The sequence below is a fragment of the Macaca nemestrina genome, chromosome 6 (assembly GCF_043159975.1).
Source record: "Macaca nemestrina isolate mMacNem1 chromosome 6, mMacNem.hap1, whole genome shotgun sequence".
In the NCBI taxonomy this organism is placed as follows: Eukaryota; Metazoa; Chordata; class Mammalia; order Primates; family Cercopithecidae; genus Macaca; species Macaca nemestrina.
Window position 1 is genome coordinate 88,744,822 of NC_092130.1, and position 17,198 is coordinate 88,762,019.

General features: G+C 33.7%; 1 protein-coding gene across 1 annotated transcript in view; it reads right to left on the minus strand.

Moving 5' to 3' along the window:
- The window catches only part of LOC139363953 (uncharacterized), an 84,558-nt gene that overhangs the window by 46,087 nt on the left and 21,273 nt on the right, over window positions 1-17,198 (minus strand). The window contains exons 4-7 of the mRNA XM_071099198.1: window positions 14,934-15,073; window positions 3,519-3,595; window positions 1,874-1,974; window positions 545-641 (exon numbers count right to left, since the gene is read on the minus strand). Of these exons, the coding sequence (XP_070955299.1) occupies window positions 545-641; window positions 1,874-1,974; window positions 3,519-3,595; window positions 14,934-15,073 (415 nt within the window). The remainder of the gene's footprint in view (window positions 1-544; window positions 642-1,873; window positions 1,975-3,518; window positions 3,596-14,933; window positions 15,074-17,198) is intronic.

The window sequence follows — 17,198 nt, forward strand, 5'->3', positions numbered from 1 at the left end:
CTAATAAGTACAATAATCTTGCTCTTAAATATGGGTCCATAAACTCATACCCATAGAATGTAAGAGTGGGTTCAACTTAATTCCTTACAGTATTACTCTATCACTGCTCTTATCTGCAGATTTACTAGTAGGGCTGTAAGAATGTCAAGTCCTGTAAGATTAATTTAATCTGACTTAAAAATTAGTATTTAGATTCAAAAACAGTTTTTTATGACCAAAATTCCTGCTCATTCCTTCATTTTACACATGTAAGAACTGAGGCCCAAGATCAGAGAAGTAGCTATGGATAGACATGAGTTTTGAAAGTCTACTCTCTCCTCTCCTCAGTGATGAGTATTTGATCAAATGATAGTAATTGTGTGTTTAAAATTCTGGCTTCATTTAGTTGGGGTATGTAAGTAGCAGTAAACCACTATTTTCCTAATATGTAAAATATGTTTAAAGTTTTTTTTTCCATAGACATATTCAGAAGGTAACATGTTTCCTTGCTAGATGCAGATTTGCGTAACCCTTTTAATAAGAACTTGGTGGCATATTGGATTACGTGTGGACTCTGGAGTCTCTGGGCTTATGTCCTTGGTCCTCATGTGATAGCCATGTGTCCTTGCAGCCAAGGTCATCCTGTTGTTTTGTTTTCACATCTGAAAAAAAGGTAGATAATAATAATACTTACCTGATGCTCACTATAAAGCTGAAAGGAAATAGTGTACATAGTCTTGCTGGGCACATAATAAAAGTTTAATAAAGTACTAAAATAGATAAAAAGGTATTTAGATGGCAAGAAGGTCAGCACCAAGTGGGAAAATCAGCTCATATCATGGAACACTGAAGTACTATAATATGCCTCTGAAACCATGGATACATTTGTGGGGGTACTTTTCCTTTTGTGGTAGTTTTATCAAAGAAACTGCATGTGACAATATAGATATGAAGTGATGTGTTCCTTGTTACCTTGCCTTTAAAAAATGAAATAAGTGGTTCCAGAGAGTTCATGGGAAAAAAAAATAATCTGAGAAAGGACCTCATACCTGTGAAGATTTCAAATAGTCACAGTGAGAGCGATGGAAGTCATCACCGACACTTTTTTTTTAACCTTACAGGTTGCATCTCACAAGCTGAGTAACAAATATAATCTTGAAGCCTATAATGATTTGAGGTTGTGGGGAAAGCGATACTGAAGACTTCTGCTTTGGTTGGCACAATGTGCTCATCTTAAAGCCCTCTATGAATTGTCTCTCTTCCTGGGAGTACAAGGCTCTGCATTGACTTAATGTAACCTTGGGGGCTTTGCAATAGATTTTTACACTTAATGACATGCAGTTCAACCAGCTTACAAGAATGTTTGGTTTAGCCACCCAAGCTGAGACAACTTTTCTCCTAAATCGAACTCATTACTAACAAAGGAAGTAGTGTTCTATGGATTTAAGTGTAGCTAAGAGAAACTCAGATTTTCTTCAGCCATTGCTTAAAGATATTTTGCCTGCTGTTTTAAACCCAGTCCTGAAATGATAAAGGTGGAAGAAGGAATAGTGACACGGCCCTTCGTGCTTCTTTTTTCTTAATTCTAGTAATTATACTCTTGTGATTACAAAAGAACAAAAATTGCAAGATGGTGTCCATTCTGTCTTCACATTGAGTTTTTTGAGGCCTGCAACCCCACTGACCTCATCTACCCTGGAGGATCCAGAGTCCAGTGTGCTTGTGTGCCACACAGTAGGAACTCTGTAAATATTTATGGTTTCTGTTCACTTTCTTCACTTATCCTATCCAAGAACATACAGGGTAGATCTGCTTCCCATGTGTGTAATACCAGGAAGGTCAGGAAAGACTGGGAATAGAGGAGGAAGACAGTCTTTCAAGTTGAAAAGCTTACCTAATTCCAAAGTTTTGTGACTTTTGGGTAAACTTGTCTCCTGAATTTTAGGCAATAGGCAAAAACTGGCCAAGAAAGGATTATTTAGGAGGCAGAAAGAGCTGTAGAAAAAGTCCAAAACCAAGAATTAAAGCATAAGACCAAATAGTAAAGAATCGATGGTCTATTGTATGCCACTCTGTGTACATGTATTTAAAAACCATTCAAGTTGAATAAAATTGATTTTGTAAACACAAAAAGTAACTATGTATGTCAAGAATATCCATTGGGTGAAAGCAAATTACAAACATTTCTTGCAAAATATATGGTGTGTATAATATCATAGGTTATTAGAAAGCATGGAACATGGTTTTATATGTACAGGAAAATAATGAATGCCCTGAATGCACCAAATGTTCGATAATGTTTATCCCAATGGAAAGAGTTGATATCTAAGGGAGGAGGGACTTTTTCTTTTTCTTTTTCTTTTTTTTCTTTTTTTTTTAGATGCAGTCTCTCTCTGTCATCAGGCTGGAGTAGAGCGGTGCAATCTTGGCCCACTGCAACCCCTGCCTCCTGCGTTCAAGCAACTCTTCTGCCTCAGCCTCCCAAGTAGCTGGGATTACAGGTACGCACCACCACGTCCAGCTAATTTTTGTATGTTTAGTAGAGACGGGGTTTCACCATGTTATCCAGGATGGTCTTGATCTCTTGACCTCATGATCTGCCCACTTTGGCCTCCCAATCTGCTGGGATTACAGGCATGAACCACTGTGCCCTGGACTTTTTCTATGGAATGCCTACTTGTAATGTTTGAAACTTAGCAGCAACTATGATTTACACTTCTAATAAGATAGTGGTGAAGAGAACAAACTCTGTATTTGGATTTTTTGGGACCTTCTGATTACTAGCTAGTAGTTAATATCTACATGCTTCTGTTTCCTCAACTGTAAAATGATGATAATAATAATTCTAACCTTGTAGAATTTTGAAGGTTACATGGGATAAAATATATAAAATTTATCCAGTGGCGACTGCAAGGTAGGAATATTCAGTAAATATTCCTTCACTGGCGTATTATTTATTATTAGTAGTATCATTTTTGTTACTAACCAGGAAAAGCAGAAACATTTTAAAAGACTAATAATACACTTGGAAAGGATCTGATTAAAAACATTAATTTTAAAATTACTTTGTGTAACGTCTGTTAGATCTAGGTCTGCATAATCTGTCCCTAGTAAGAGCTTCCCTGACCATTTTTTCAAAGTATGTCCCCTAGTTTTCCATCCCAACATCAGGTTCATTTTCTTCTTTACATGTCTCATTTGATCATTAACTACATATGTGTTTATTTATTTGTTCATCTGCTACCTTCTTTGGGAAAGTGTTAATCCCATCAGGCAGTAACGACATTGCATAGCAACACCATACAGCTCTGTATACTGAGTCTTACTTAATACAGGGTCCAGCCATACTACATAGACCATTAATATTTGGGTCACTTCTCTTTGGCTTCATGTGACATGCACCCAGTTCCAATTTTCAAAAGAGAAGGATCTATTGGCTTGGAGAAACCAACGGTGGAAAATATGAGTATAGTAGGCTTCCCTGCAGTCTAGATTCAGGGACCCTGCAGTGTCCATATGTTGTTCCTCTTTCTCTTTACCTCTTTTCACCTTTTGAAGGCTTGTTGTGTTGCAGAGGGCATGATTGCTGACAAGCCTGACACCACATCTCCATAGCCTGTCCAAAGAGAGACAGAGAACTCAACATTAGCCAAGCCTGGGTCACATGTACAATTCTTGGAGGGAGTGGGAGTTTGCAGACTATTACCCCCTGAACCCAAGGAACCCAATGCTGTTAACAGATTTTTTTTTTAAAGGAATGCTAGAAAGGGAAAAAATTTACTTTCAATAAAGTCTATTATGTAAGACAGTATAGTTGTTTTCAGACTTTTTAGCTAGAAGTGCATTCAAAGATTTTTCTTAAGAAATAAAATTTAAATATAAATCTTAGGCCACATTTATGTACTTACTCTAAACAAAAGATTTTATTGAGGTGATAGAGATGAACATAAACCATTGATATCGCCAGCCCACTTCTCCTTTGTGGCAGGAGAGCAATTGCTGAATGCAGAAATTCAGACCTAATTGTCGGGGGCCAAGGTGATAGATCACCGGTAACTGGAACTGCTTCCAATGACATGCTAAAAGTCTTCTATACTTCCATCCTTGGGATCCAAGTCATGGAAGCATGCAAGAAAGAAAACTTTACAACTGATTCTTCCATAGCAATTTCCAGGATTAAAGTAGTGTAAAAACCTCATATGGCATCAAAAATCCAATGAAACAGAATTTTGTCTTTATGTTAGACTCTATTATATATTTATGACTTGGAAAAGAAGCTCAGGAAACATTCTCTATCCAAAGTAATATTATAATTGAATTATGTTTAAAAGAAATGGGACAATATGATGCCCATCTTTCTTTTTCTTTTTGTTATTATTTTTACTCTTTATCCACTGCTGCTCTACCTACTATAGGCATAAAATTAATAAGCCTGAATGACTGAATTGAGATATTAGTGAGACTTAGCTTCTGAAATTTCTAGCAAAGGTTTTTCAGAATTAAAGATGGTTGTCTTTGAATGCCTAATGTTTATATTGAAATAATTTTAGCCTTTGATGTTAGAAGGTTATATAAAATTTCTGTGGTTTTGTACTTGATAGCCATATATTATTTTTAAAAAGTACTTATGAAAGGTGATGGTAGACTTGGTGTTGTTCCATGATCCATGAATGGACACACACAAGGTCGTTAACTGATGGAGGAGGTTCGCCAAGGAAAGTCTACTGCTTTGATAAATGCAGATGATGATTAAGTATGTGACATTGTTCCCATTTATTTGGTGCTGATTCAATCAGTGCCCCAAGTCAGCCTGATGCAATGGGCTACTGTAGATGTGGTCTTCTGAATAAGGCAGAGTGTTAAAATGAGGTCATGACCACTTTTCATGGTACTTTTTTTGCTTGGCTACATTCCAGTTTCTCTAATTAAAGTCTGTCTTTCTAAGACCCCTTTACAGTTTTAATTGGGTATGTTATTTCTTGTGAATTGTATGGAATTGTTATTCACTGTCATAAGCAATGGCTGTATTTCACCATAGAGGTGTTGCATTTCATCATAGGGATCAAAGGAAGGGAAACATGAATATAACTTTTTAAAAAGCATTTTGCAATGCTTTGAGCTCTTTGGAAGAAAGCAGTATAAAGGAAAATAATGGTGTTCTTAAAATGTAAAGTATTGCTATTATCATTTGTGAAAGAAAAGCTGAAGATTGATAATGTGTTTTCTAGTGAAGTTCAGGAAAATATTATTTTACTGTTTCAGAAAAAGGACATAAATATTATTATTTGCAGATTTATGAAAAAATGTTGTTGTTATCTCTGAGAAGTCTCTTTTTTATCTGTGTTTAGGGAAAATTGTTGGAACTCCTAAGCCTTTATACTAGTTTCTTATTGTTGGGAAGTCTACTATACCTGTCCCTTAGCTTATGTGTTAGCTAAGTTTTGATTTACAGTTAATTTTATCTTTCTTCTATACAGATTGACAATCTATATTGAACAAATATGCTCTTAAAAATAATAAATTTTCACATCACACTGAGTTTTTGTTTAATCTATTTAGTTGTCTTAATTGATTAGCTGAATTACACCTCTTGGGGGGTGCACACCCACACACATATACATAAACACATACAAAACAACAGACTCTTTAGTAAAACGTTGAATGGAGGAAGGTGTAAAATACCGCTTTCTACTCCAGATATAATAACCGATAAAGTTATCGACTATTTTCCATGTATTTTTATTTGTTATAATCAAGAAATGAAGATGATTTAAGAGAAAACAGTAAAATAGAATGCATTAAAACTGAGGACAAAAAAGAAATATGAATAGATATATAGAGAGATGGAAACATGGTTGCTATAAAAATTAGTTCAATGATACATATTTGCTACAGGTAGATTGCCAAGTTGGCTCTGTGCTTTTTAACAATTAACACAAGACACATAAACAAACAAAGCAAAACTTAGTTGCATAGTTCAGTTTATCGCTAAGATAAACACAAATTGCTCAGAAATATAGAACCATTCCTGTTCCTGAAATTATTGGGGATTTTTTTTTCTCCTTAGCATTCCCACAAAGAAAACACTTTGCAATTTAAGAACAGCCTCAATAACATACTTATGGGAGACATGATGATTTTCTGAGGTTGTTCATTGCAAAGACCTTGAAAATAAATGTACAGTATTGCACAGGAACACAATCCAATAGAAGACTTTTGGCTTTTGCTACCCAGATAACACATAGTATAACTCACTTTTGTGCCACACTTGTCTGACGGCTAAGTTCATGACGGTCACTTTAACCATACTACACTGGCCAATATGGCCGCACGAGACTCAGCATAATGCCGATTATGCAATAACATGAGAATAATGACACATGACAGAGCCATCTCACAATATAAATTGCATGAATTTATATATACAAAAGTTCACATATAAATACCCAGTAAGAAAGAAAACCCAACACATTTCTATCTCTACATCCTGTTTCGTTTTTCTTTGTGACACATAACACTTATAACTCCCTGAAAAAAATACATTTGTGTACACACACACACACACGCGCACACACACACACACACACATCTCAGGAACATGGAATTGGATTAATCATAATCCTTGGTTCTTAACATACTACCATCTTTGGTCCTTGCATTATCCTCATTTTCATGCATTCATTCAATCATTTGATCAAAACATAATGAACACCCCTGAATGTAATATCCAACCCTACATCTAAAACAATACAAATAAGCTCCACTAATGTGTTCTTTCTCTTTCTATCCTCTTGCTTTCCTCAGAGACAGCTAAACACCATCCTAAACTCTGTGTATATTATCTTCTGTTTGAACACACACACATGCACATGCTCAGTGATTTTTAAATTATTTTTTAACTTTATAACAAGTCTTTATGATGAATGAAATATTCTGAGCCCACTTCTTGTGCTCAAGTCCAATCTCTCCATGTTGTTGCATGTTGTTATTGTAGTTATTTGGTTCCTGCACTGCATAATATTCCATAGGATCAGTATCCCAAATTCGCTTTTACTATTTGCTACCTATGGTAGGTTCCAATCTTCTATTATTAACAGTGTTGTCGTGTCCACTTTTGTACGCATCTCCTGGTGCAAATGTGCAAAAGTTTCTCTTGAGTTATGTACCTATGAATAGAATTGCTGGGTTACAGGTTATGTTCAAATTATAAGTCAAAAACAAATGGTCATCCAACTTTCACTTCTCCCAGTCATATTCAAGATATCTTGTTGGCCTATCATCTCTAATATTTCCATAAGACTTCTTAACATTTGCCAAACAAATGAGTATTAAATGGTATTTACTTTTGGTGGCATTTCATTATTTATTTATTACTTGATTCTTTCCATTAGAATATAATCCTCATAAATCCTGGTAGTTTGTCTTGCTTGTTGTTTTATCTTCAGAACCTATTATAGTGTCTGATACCTAAGACATGTTCAATCAATAATTGTTAAGTGAACAAATACGAAATTATGCATCGTTGATTATAAATTGCTGTTGGTTCCATGTTTATATTTGAGAAAATATACATATAATTAAAACATATAGTAAATTCCTAAAAATAAGTGTTTATGATAAAAGAAATCACAGTCCATTTAACTTTCATAAATATATATATATATATGTGTGTGTGCATCGATTGTTTTAACATCTTTAGCTTACTTACTCAACTTCTTTGTGCATTTCCCTGGACAGAAAAACTATGAGATCATTTAAATTAAAAGTGCTTAGAGATACTGCTAAGACTAAGGAGGCAATAGTTCCACTAATACGTCCTCAAAAGTTGCCACAAAACACACACACACAATATCAGTAAAGAAGGCACTAGATTACAGTTGGTACTCCAAAGACCTAGAATATCTGCCAATCATTAGCACAAACTGTTTTAATACTTGCCTACATAATTATTCAAAGACATTTTAGAGTTTTACAGCACTCATTTATCATTGTGGCTATAACTTTATACCAAAAGTAATTAATTCTTTATAACTCTTACAAAATAACTTTTCAGCTCTTAATCTTTAAATTTTGATTCATTTAATACTAAATGGAATGTTGTTAAGACAATTTAAGTGAGATTTGAAAAGACATTCTCTAAGGCTGTGATTCTCAAAGTGTAGTTTGGGGAACTATAGAATTTTTCACAACGTTTTAGAGATTCACAAGGTCTTCCCTCTTCCAAATATATATCCATGTGAGGCCAGGTTGTTTTCTTATGCTTTATCCAAAGTAACATATTGTAACAGATTAACTGTTGAAGCAGATTAAGAATTTAATTATCCTCTATAATCCAGACATAAAAAAAGATTTGCAATAATATGAAGTGATGCTACTCTTCTCAATTTTTTTGTTTGTTTTGGAAAATATAAATATTTGTATAAACTTATTTTGCTAAGCTTTAATGGATTTCTTTTTGTTTTAAAATAAATTAATACATATTTTCAAAATAGTTGTTTTAATTTCTAATATGGTAACCAATGGTAGAAATGACTCACCTAAGCAAAAGCTCTTTGCAAGTCTCCATATTTTTAAAGAATATAGACAGGTCCTAAAATGGAAATGTTCGAGAGCTGCTGCTTTTGGGGAATACATGTTTTTAGTAAATAATAATAGATACAAGGAGGTCTATAAGATGTCATAAAAATTGATACAAGTAATTGTGCTTATCCTTAAAAGATTCACTGATATATTTATTCTTTCATCCAAAATGTATGGAGCTCCTACTATGTGTCAAGCTCAGTGGCTTGGTGCTAAGCAGTCGAAATACAGTGATGAAAATTAAATATATAATCATTTCCCTTGTAGAGTACCACTGGCCTAAGTCAACACTTACAATACAGTATGATAGGCGTGGGATCAAATAAGAAGAGTTTCAATTTGCCAGTATTGTTTAAATTATATTTTGAATTCCTGGTGTTAAGGAAAAACATAGTTGCTGAGTAATGTGGGACAGATAAACATACCTTTTACATAATATATGTTTATGTTCCTCTCTTTACACATAATCAAACAAATGTTTTTTAAAGTTTTTTAAAAAAATCAGAGACATGAATCTGTTTAAAAGCAATTATTTAAATGTAACCCCTTAAAATAAGTAGAAGTGGAAAGGCACATAATTATTTTAGGAAAAACTTTCAGAAAATCATAAATAACAAATAATATGCAAAAATGCCCATTATGATTAGAAGTTTAATGAAAACCTTTTCCCCATTAGATATAGAAGCAAATACACGATTACTCCTTGTTTATTGCTCCATATTTTTAACTTATAATAGCTTAGTTCCCTAAAGATAGAATATTTATAAACACAAATGTGATAACATGATGTCCTAGCCTACCTACTGAGCTGTAACTGAATCAAAATATATTTTCTTGGCCAAAAGTAGTCTTAAAATAAATAAATATATAAAATACTTCCAAGATATTTCTGAAGGTAGAAAACAAAACACTAAATCAGAGAAGAAAAAAGAACATATAATGAAAACAAATATATTGATTGGAAAAATATTCACTTATTTACATTCTTTGATTGTTAGTTAGAATCTATATAGCAAACTTCATAAGCCTGGGAAGAACATTTTCATCATATTTTCTCATAATGTCTCTATATTGCTGCAGATTCCTTAATCTACAGTGAAATGCATGTTTGCTATAAATTGAAAGGGTTTTTATGATCCTGAGGTGAAACCAGAGGAGGCTGTAATACTCACTTCATTACCCTGTTGCCATCTTGGATTTTTCATGCTGTTTTATATATTGACCTACTGTATTTTTACCCTATCGATATAGGCTTCCTATACCAAATGCTTCTCTACATTCTGTTTAGCTATCCTCCTAGCTATTTTTAACTGGATGTAAAGGTAGGACATTGCAATCCATTCTCTAATTATAACTATAATTTCTTTTATGACTGACATCTTTCACGCAGTAAGAGAGTGTAACCACAGGCTTACCATTAATGGCTCTTAAATCATCTCTACCCCAAAGAGGAAAAACTAGCACTCAGCATTATGTTTGGAACACAAAAATGTGGTTTCATGCATTTGAAACCATATTGGCAGGTTCATGCTATTTTATTATGTACTTGGCTTTCTATCTTCTTCTTGTTCATTGTGGCGATCCGCTTGTTCCATGATGTCCACCCCCATCCTGTCTGGCCCAGTATCTGAGCCAAGCACCATGGGCACCCATGGGGTGAACTTGGCAGCCATGAAACCCAGATGCTGAGTTCCAGTATGTAATTTTCCAGCAACAGCATCTGGGTGTTTGGTTGGCCTTTTATCTGGCTTATGTTGTCTGTCAGAGTGTAGAAAGTCTGTGAACTTGGCACAGAATTCCTCTCCTTGTCTGTGGGACTATCTTGCCCATAAAAAATGTCATTTCCTATTTATTCTCATTTGGTGTTATACAGTTATCCTCAGGAATACATCTGGATAAAGAAACAGAGTGAAATTCCTTGGAAGACACCTTACGCATTTACCCTTTTCATGTCTTCCCCCCTAACTTCCCTGCCCAATCACATACTCTGTATTTTCGGCTTACATTCTGTGGTTGTATGTACAGTCTTGTCTCTATTTCTGCTGTGAATCATAAAGTGTAATAAAATGATTCAGTGGCTGGCACATGTGTGCAGGAGCCATTTCCCTGTGATTGGACCCCTAGGGCTCTACGGCTCCTTTTGGTTTCAAGTTCTAATTTTAGAATCCAACCATCAAAATACAATTCATATCTCTCATACCATATTCATTGTTTGAATCAAAGAACAAGGTTATTGAAGTTAAAATAGGGTTGGTCTTTTCATCAGAATATGCTGTCTTTAATACACTACTTCAGCAAATGCAGAATGCCTTTTCATTTTATGTCTCTTCAAAACAAGATAACCTGATTTTACAAAGATTATTGTTTTTCTTTTTCCTCTTTCCTGGTTTTAATCTCAAGGAATTAAAAAAAAAAAAAAAAAAGAAACATCTCTCCCTTTTACTGATGACTTAATAGATTATGTACAGTTCATTGGTAACACAATTTCTCTCCACATAAAATATTCACATATTTGTTGTATTTTTAAACCAATAAAATGAATAATGAGTTCAAAATAATAATCACCATAAGAAAATGTGATAAATGTATTAAAGTTGGATGCTAGAACAAGCATTCTGACATTGGAAAAACTGGATTTGATTTATTTTCTCTATAATCTAACCTAAGAAAAACAAAAATTAATGTAGACACACAGTTGTCCTTGATGTGAAAGCATAACTCCCTATACAGTAAGATATGTGACATCTTTCCTACAGACAAGTGCTTACAATCCTGTTCATTAATTTTATCACTAACATAAACTTTTAATATGCATATGATCAGAATATAGGACTTCCAGGGCAGCTTAAAGTGACTGTAACCTGTAATTACTGTTCCTGTACTTGATTATAATAATCTGATTGCAATTATTCAGTGATTTTTAATACAAGCCTCAAGCTACATAACAATAATTCAAGAGCAGTGATTGGGAACATGTTTCTGTTTGGCTGTGAAATGACGTTTTAATCCATAGTGATTCAAAGATCTGACTATAGTTCTGTTCAGGTAATTAAAGCACATTTATATTGTCAGGTAAAATAACCTTATTTTGAAGTAGATTAATTAACGCAAAAAATCCATATAAGTAAAAATATATCATGATAATACATTCTTTAAGAAAAGGTAATAAAGCAAAGATTCTTATGGTTGGGAAAATTGACCTTTATGACCATCTATCTAAAAATTGCAAATGGAGGTGAAAGAGGAGAAGAGGTGGAGCCAACCAAAAGATGTATCTATTATAGCACATTAATGCAACCCTAAGTATTTCTACTGAATATGGAGCCTGAAAGGCTCAAAGGCCAAATGAATAATGTATAATTTATTCTGTCAAAAAAATGTTTATGAATACTAGTATTTAAGGGAAATATTTGGTAAGTGAGTAATTCCAGACTATAGGAGCCAAGTGTAAGGGGCAAGGACAGAAATGTACCGTTGTCAAATATTTTCAAGGAAGCTTCTCTAGAAAAGATCACATCTTTGGAGATAATAAAAATATATTGCTTATGAGTTCTGTGACATTTGCTGGTTTTTATTTTGATGTTTGTTTCATTTCCTTTTCTTTTTAAAATTAAAATTAAGAAGCAGTAAGCCTTGATTTTAAAGCAACAAATGTAGAATACCAAATAGTGCTCCCAGACACTTAAATTTAATCTAATGGTAAAGCAGTAGTTTGAAATGAGAGATATACAGTGCTATGAGAGACAGAATAGTTTTAAGAAACTGCCTTAAACTAGAATGTCAGAATTATTGGACTGCCTGAAGGGTTGGAAGAGGCAGACCCAATAGACCTCCTTGAAAAATGGATCCCTAAGGCTCTTCAACTCAATCTAACAAGCGACCCAATTTTCTTCTAGAGGTGCTTAAGAATTCCAGGAAACAAAGGAACAACGAGACAAAGCATAATCCTGACTTTTAAAGTCCCCAATTGGAGAAATAAAGAGTGAATTATCATCTCTACGTGTGACAAATGAGGCACACATTATGAAAAACACAAAGTACTTTTCCCTTCTGATACTAAACCCACATTCAAGTGAAGGACCAGGAAAAAACCTTTCATACTGGCTGATGAAAAGCTGTATTCTAAGGAAGTAAATGAGGATAAAAGGTATTTCTTTGGGATTAAATGTAGTATGAAAAGCATAAAGTCTGGTCAGTAGAACAAGCAATCTGTTCAAGAGTAAGTTTCCAAGGATAACTCAGGAATCAAGGGAACATTTCTAAACAACTGACCATGATCAATTGCAAGTGATTTTTTTATAGTATAGGAGGAATTTGGTAAAAGATCACCAGATGCAGTTGGCAACATTTTTGAACCACATTCCCAAGTGAATTTACTTCCTTTTCCTTTGTAAGTGATCTTTAAAAAATATGCTTCACCAGACTTTTAGTTTCGGTGTTGGTGTCAAATCATCTCTATCTTCTTGCTAAAATGACTTTTGGCATGGGTTTTTATCAATTAAATTCTTACGGTTATATTCTTTGCCTGGCTTTCGAAATGGGAAGGGGGAGTCAGGAAAGAAACAAAAAATACACTTTATTGCGTAAACTATGTTCTTTACAGCTGGAAAAAAAAATCACATTGTTTATAGGACTGTTAAGGCAGTGAAAAAAATCAGAAATTTTAAAATTGTAAAAAATTTTTTTAAAATTGATTATATTAGCTTGAAGTTAAATAGAAATCTCTCTATGTTTATTCCTTAACGTATTCAATTTCAAAAAACTACATACTTACATAATTAGAAGTCCTGTAGGGAGGCATTCTTGATCTAATAAAGTTTACCTAGAGATGAAAGTCTCAAGCCTGCCGTTCATTGCTGAGCCATGAGGATCCTATTTGTGGACTCCATGTTCACCAGAAAATGCAAGAATTTCTTCAATTAGTGGGCCTTAGCTTTTCATTCCTAAATATGACTCAAGGCTACTTCCTACTAACCTACTAGATAAATTACTCCAAAATTATAAAAATTGGATACTTATAAGTAAAAATAGTCTAATTATGGAGTCTTCTGGGAAGTTAATTCTGAATTCTACTAAGTGTAGCTGCCTATGGCACATGGCAAAACTGCAAAGCTTATACTGTGAATTTGCATGTATAGATGGCTCTGGGATTCCTGTAATTCTCTGCAAAGATGTTTTGCTATCAGTGAATCATCAATTTTTTCAAATTAGACATGGTTTCTGGCAAATGGTTTTTTTTTTCTTTTTTTAATTTTTAACTATAAACCTTTTTGGTTTGGTTACATCATCATCTAACTGATTTATTGTCTGTTGTTTGGTTTACTCAAAAGTTTATAGTGATATATTTACACTTACTGCATTTTCATACAAATTTTTTTGAAAGCTCTATTTTGAGACTTATAGGCATTATAATACACATACATATCATTCATCCCTTAATTTTTCTTACTACTTATTCTAAATGTGAGGATCAATATTTTTATTTATGAGACTTTGCTAGTTAAATCATTGTCTTAAAATCTTAGCTCATCTTTTCTAAGACCACTTTGTATACAACAAACTATTTTCCTAAAGACAACTCTAAAACAATGCCTTTGAAAATGATATTAAGGAAGGAATAAGTAACTGTATGCTGAAAGATAGCAAATTATACAGTTAGTGAATTTGTATAAAAATCTCTTATGCTGCTACTTGCAAAATCATAAAATGTTTAAATTATCTCCTCAAAAATGAAAAAGGATCACATCTTATGAATGTATAATTTCTTCTAAGTATTAGCGGTTTTAGAGTGAAGAGTCTAAATCTATGTATGTTAAGCTGACATATGATTGAAATCCAATAACACCTTCCAGTAGAAAAACAGCCATAAAGTGTTGAGTAACATCTCAGTCGCTGCCTCTTTAGCCAAACATCCAAAGGCATGTGCACACACTGTAACATTTTGTATCATGTGGCTATGTCACTGAATGGGCCTAGTATCGGATCTCATCCAAATGCAGCCCAAGTGCCAGACATGAGGGAGAAAAAAGCATATCAAGTAACCATAAAAAAAAAAAATCTACCATACATCATTATAAATGATTGAGTTAATAAGACCTTTCTTTCATGGGAGTATAAAACTGAGATTCACAGAGTGGGAGTAGAAATTTTAAAAAGAAAACTCTTTAGAGAAGTGAGGAAGAAGAAGCCATGAGGTAGAAGTCAAGAGCTAGAAAAGAAAATGGAGAGACCAGTTGGTAGAAGAATAGGAGCTGAACTGGGCCGTGGAGAAGGAAGTATTGAGAGTAGGTGAGTGGCTGGTATGTTCACCTTCCCAGAGTAGGGTTCAGTGGAGCCCCAGTCCTGAGAGTTTGCCCAATTGAGCTGCCAACTACCTGAATGATGTTGCAGTTCTTCATAAAGCCTGATAAAGTGCTGAAGCAGTTTTCATTATTTCTTTTCTCTCTGTCAATCCTTAACATAAATCTTGACCATCTGAAGTAATGTGAGAAAGGTCCAAGAATAATGGAGAGGTCTGGGAAGAGGGAGAAAAAGAGAGAGAATGTGAAGAAGAGGGGCAGGTCCATGAGATGTGATCACCGGTATGCAGTTTACAAAAGATACGGAGCTGTCCAGTTTTTTATTTAGTAATTATTATGCTGAAGGAAATCCTTCTCTCTACTGTCAAGCCTTTATTAAAATTCTGCTACATGCATTAGCCTGTGCTTATGATTACTCTGGGATGTAAAAGGAAAGGCATCCCAGACTCACATTAGGGCCAGAGCAACACAGAGAGGACACAGCCACAAGAGGCAGAAGTAGAAATATGCAGCCCAAGAGGAATAAGACAAAAGTGAATTCCTTAAGGTTACAATATATTGTAAGTGGACATTACGATACAGAGGCTTCTAATATTTATGTAAGATTTCACAAAGTTAGATAGAATATTTCAAGGAATACAAGCAGCCTACCTTTGAGTATATTTGAAGCTTAAAACAAAACCAAAGCATATTTTCTAATTAATTTTTAGAGAATATATGAATAAAATAAAAATAATGAAGAAAAATAAGAAATCATTTTCTATACTTTATGACATGAACTTTAAAATTAATATATTAGTAATTTTTCATCTGTGATCAATACTTAAAAGCCAAAACAAAATAATTTCTGTTTCTAGGTTTTAAAAGAGGAAAGCAATGACATATTTCATTAACAATTATATTTATGTAGTTGCAGTTCAGCCTTCAAAATTGAATGCCTCTAGGCCTAAAGCTGCCCATTACCTAGAGAAGGAACCCAAAGAAGGATTGAAAGGTCGTGTATTTCTAATGTTCCATGGTAAATTTTAGAATCATAGAGGTCACGAAGTGACTGTTGATGGTCTCCATTATGCTAATGACATGGCCTCTTTGGAATGTACCTTTATGCATATTTAAGAATATCTTGGTATAGTGATCTTTCTGTGACATCAGGTTCACAGTTCTAATTCTGCATAAATATTGCCCATTGACAATATGAAGTTAACTTCAGGCAGTTGGTAGCAAAATTGTGAGCTACTCTGTGGAAAGTTAACTGTTACCTCATTATATTAACAATAAACCACAAGACAACCCTAGAAAATTGCTACAAATTTAATTTCAACACATAAAGAATTAACTTGCTTATAGAAGTATATCCCATAATCACAGGATTTTGTTGCAAAAGGAAACTGCAGATATCAAATAATATCTAAGGTCACATTTTCAGACAACAGAAAAGCCAGGAGAGCCCAGGTTTTCTGATTTCTTGTTTAAGGTATTTTCCACTAGATCCTGTGACTTTACTCATATTCCAATATTAAATAAATTATTACAATAATGTATAATTTTATCATGTACTTAAAGCAAATAAAAAGTACTAATGGGAACAAATAAATCTAGCAAAGAATCCCTTAATTTGTATTTTTCTAAAACTAATACATATATACAACATAAGAATTCTAAATATAAATATAATTTATTCCCCTGAGTTGTTTATTATAATTATTCACTTCGTTACAAAGTAAAGCTTAGAAAAATTATATAATTTCTCTTATCTTTATTCTTCCTTGAAAGCTATCACAAGGCAAAAGTCCCTACTATTATGATGATCTCTTAACAAATCTGTAAGAATCAAAAATATATTAATGGGAGAATCCGTAATGTAACTTTATTCCACATTTATTATCTTAAGATAGTGTCATGAAGACCAACATTTGTAACCTAAAAAATAAACTAAAGAAAGATGCTAAGACCCATCTACTACTATTATATTTTAAACTACTTATCAGCTGTGAACACTTTAAATATTAATCTCACCCAAGCCTTTTTTTCCACATTATGCTTTAGTAGACTGGTTTTTATTCATTTGAAGTGGTTTCAATTTCCAATAGTGCATCAAAGTCAATAAAAGAAACGGATATACTGCACCCACTTTTAGATCTCTAGAGCTTTTTTTCCAAATCATTAACCAAGGTGAGCATCTTACCACTACTTCCACAATTGCTTTTGCCTAATGACTCTTGGTGAATATCCAGCAAAAGGATGCTTCTATCATAACGATAAACCACTGGTCACAACTGTATATCATAGTATAGGAAACCACATTTTCATTGACCACAACCACCACAAACTCAAATTTTG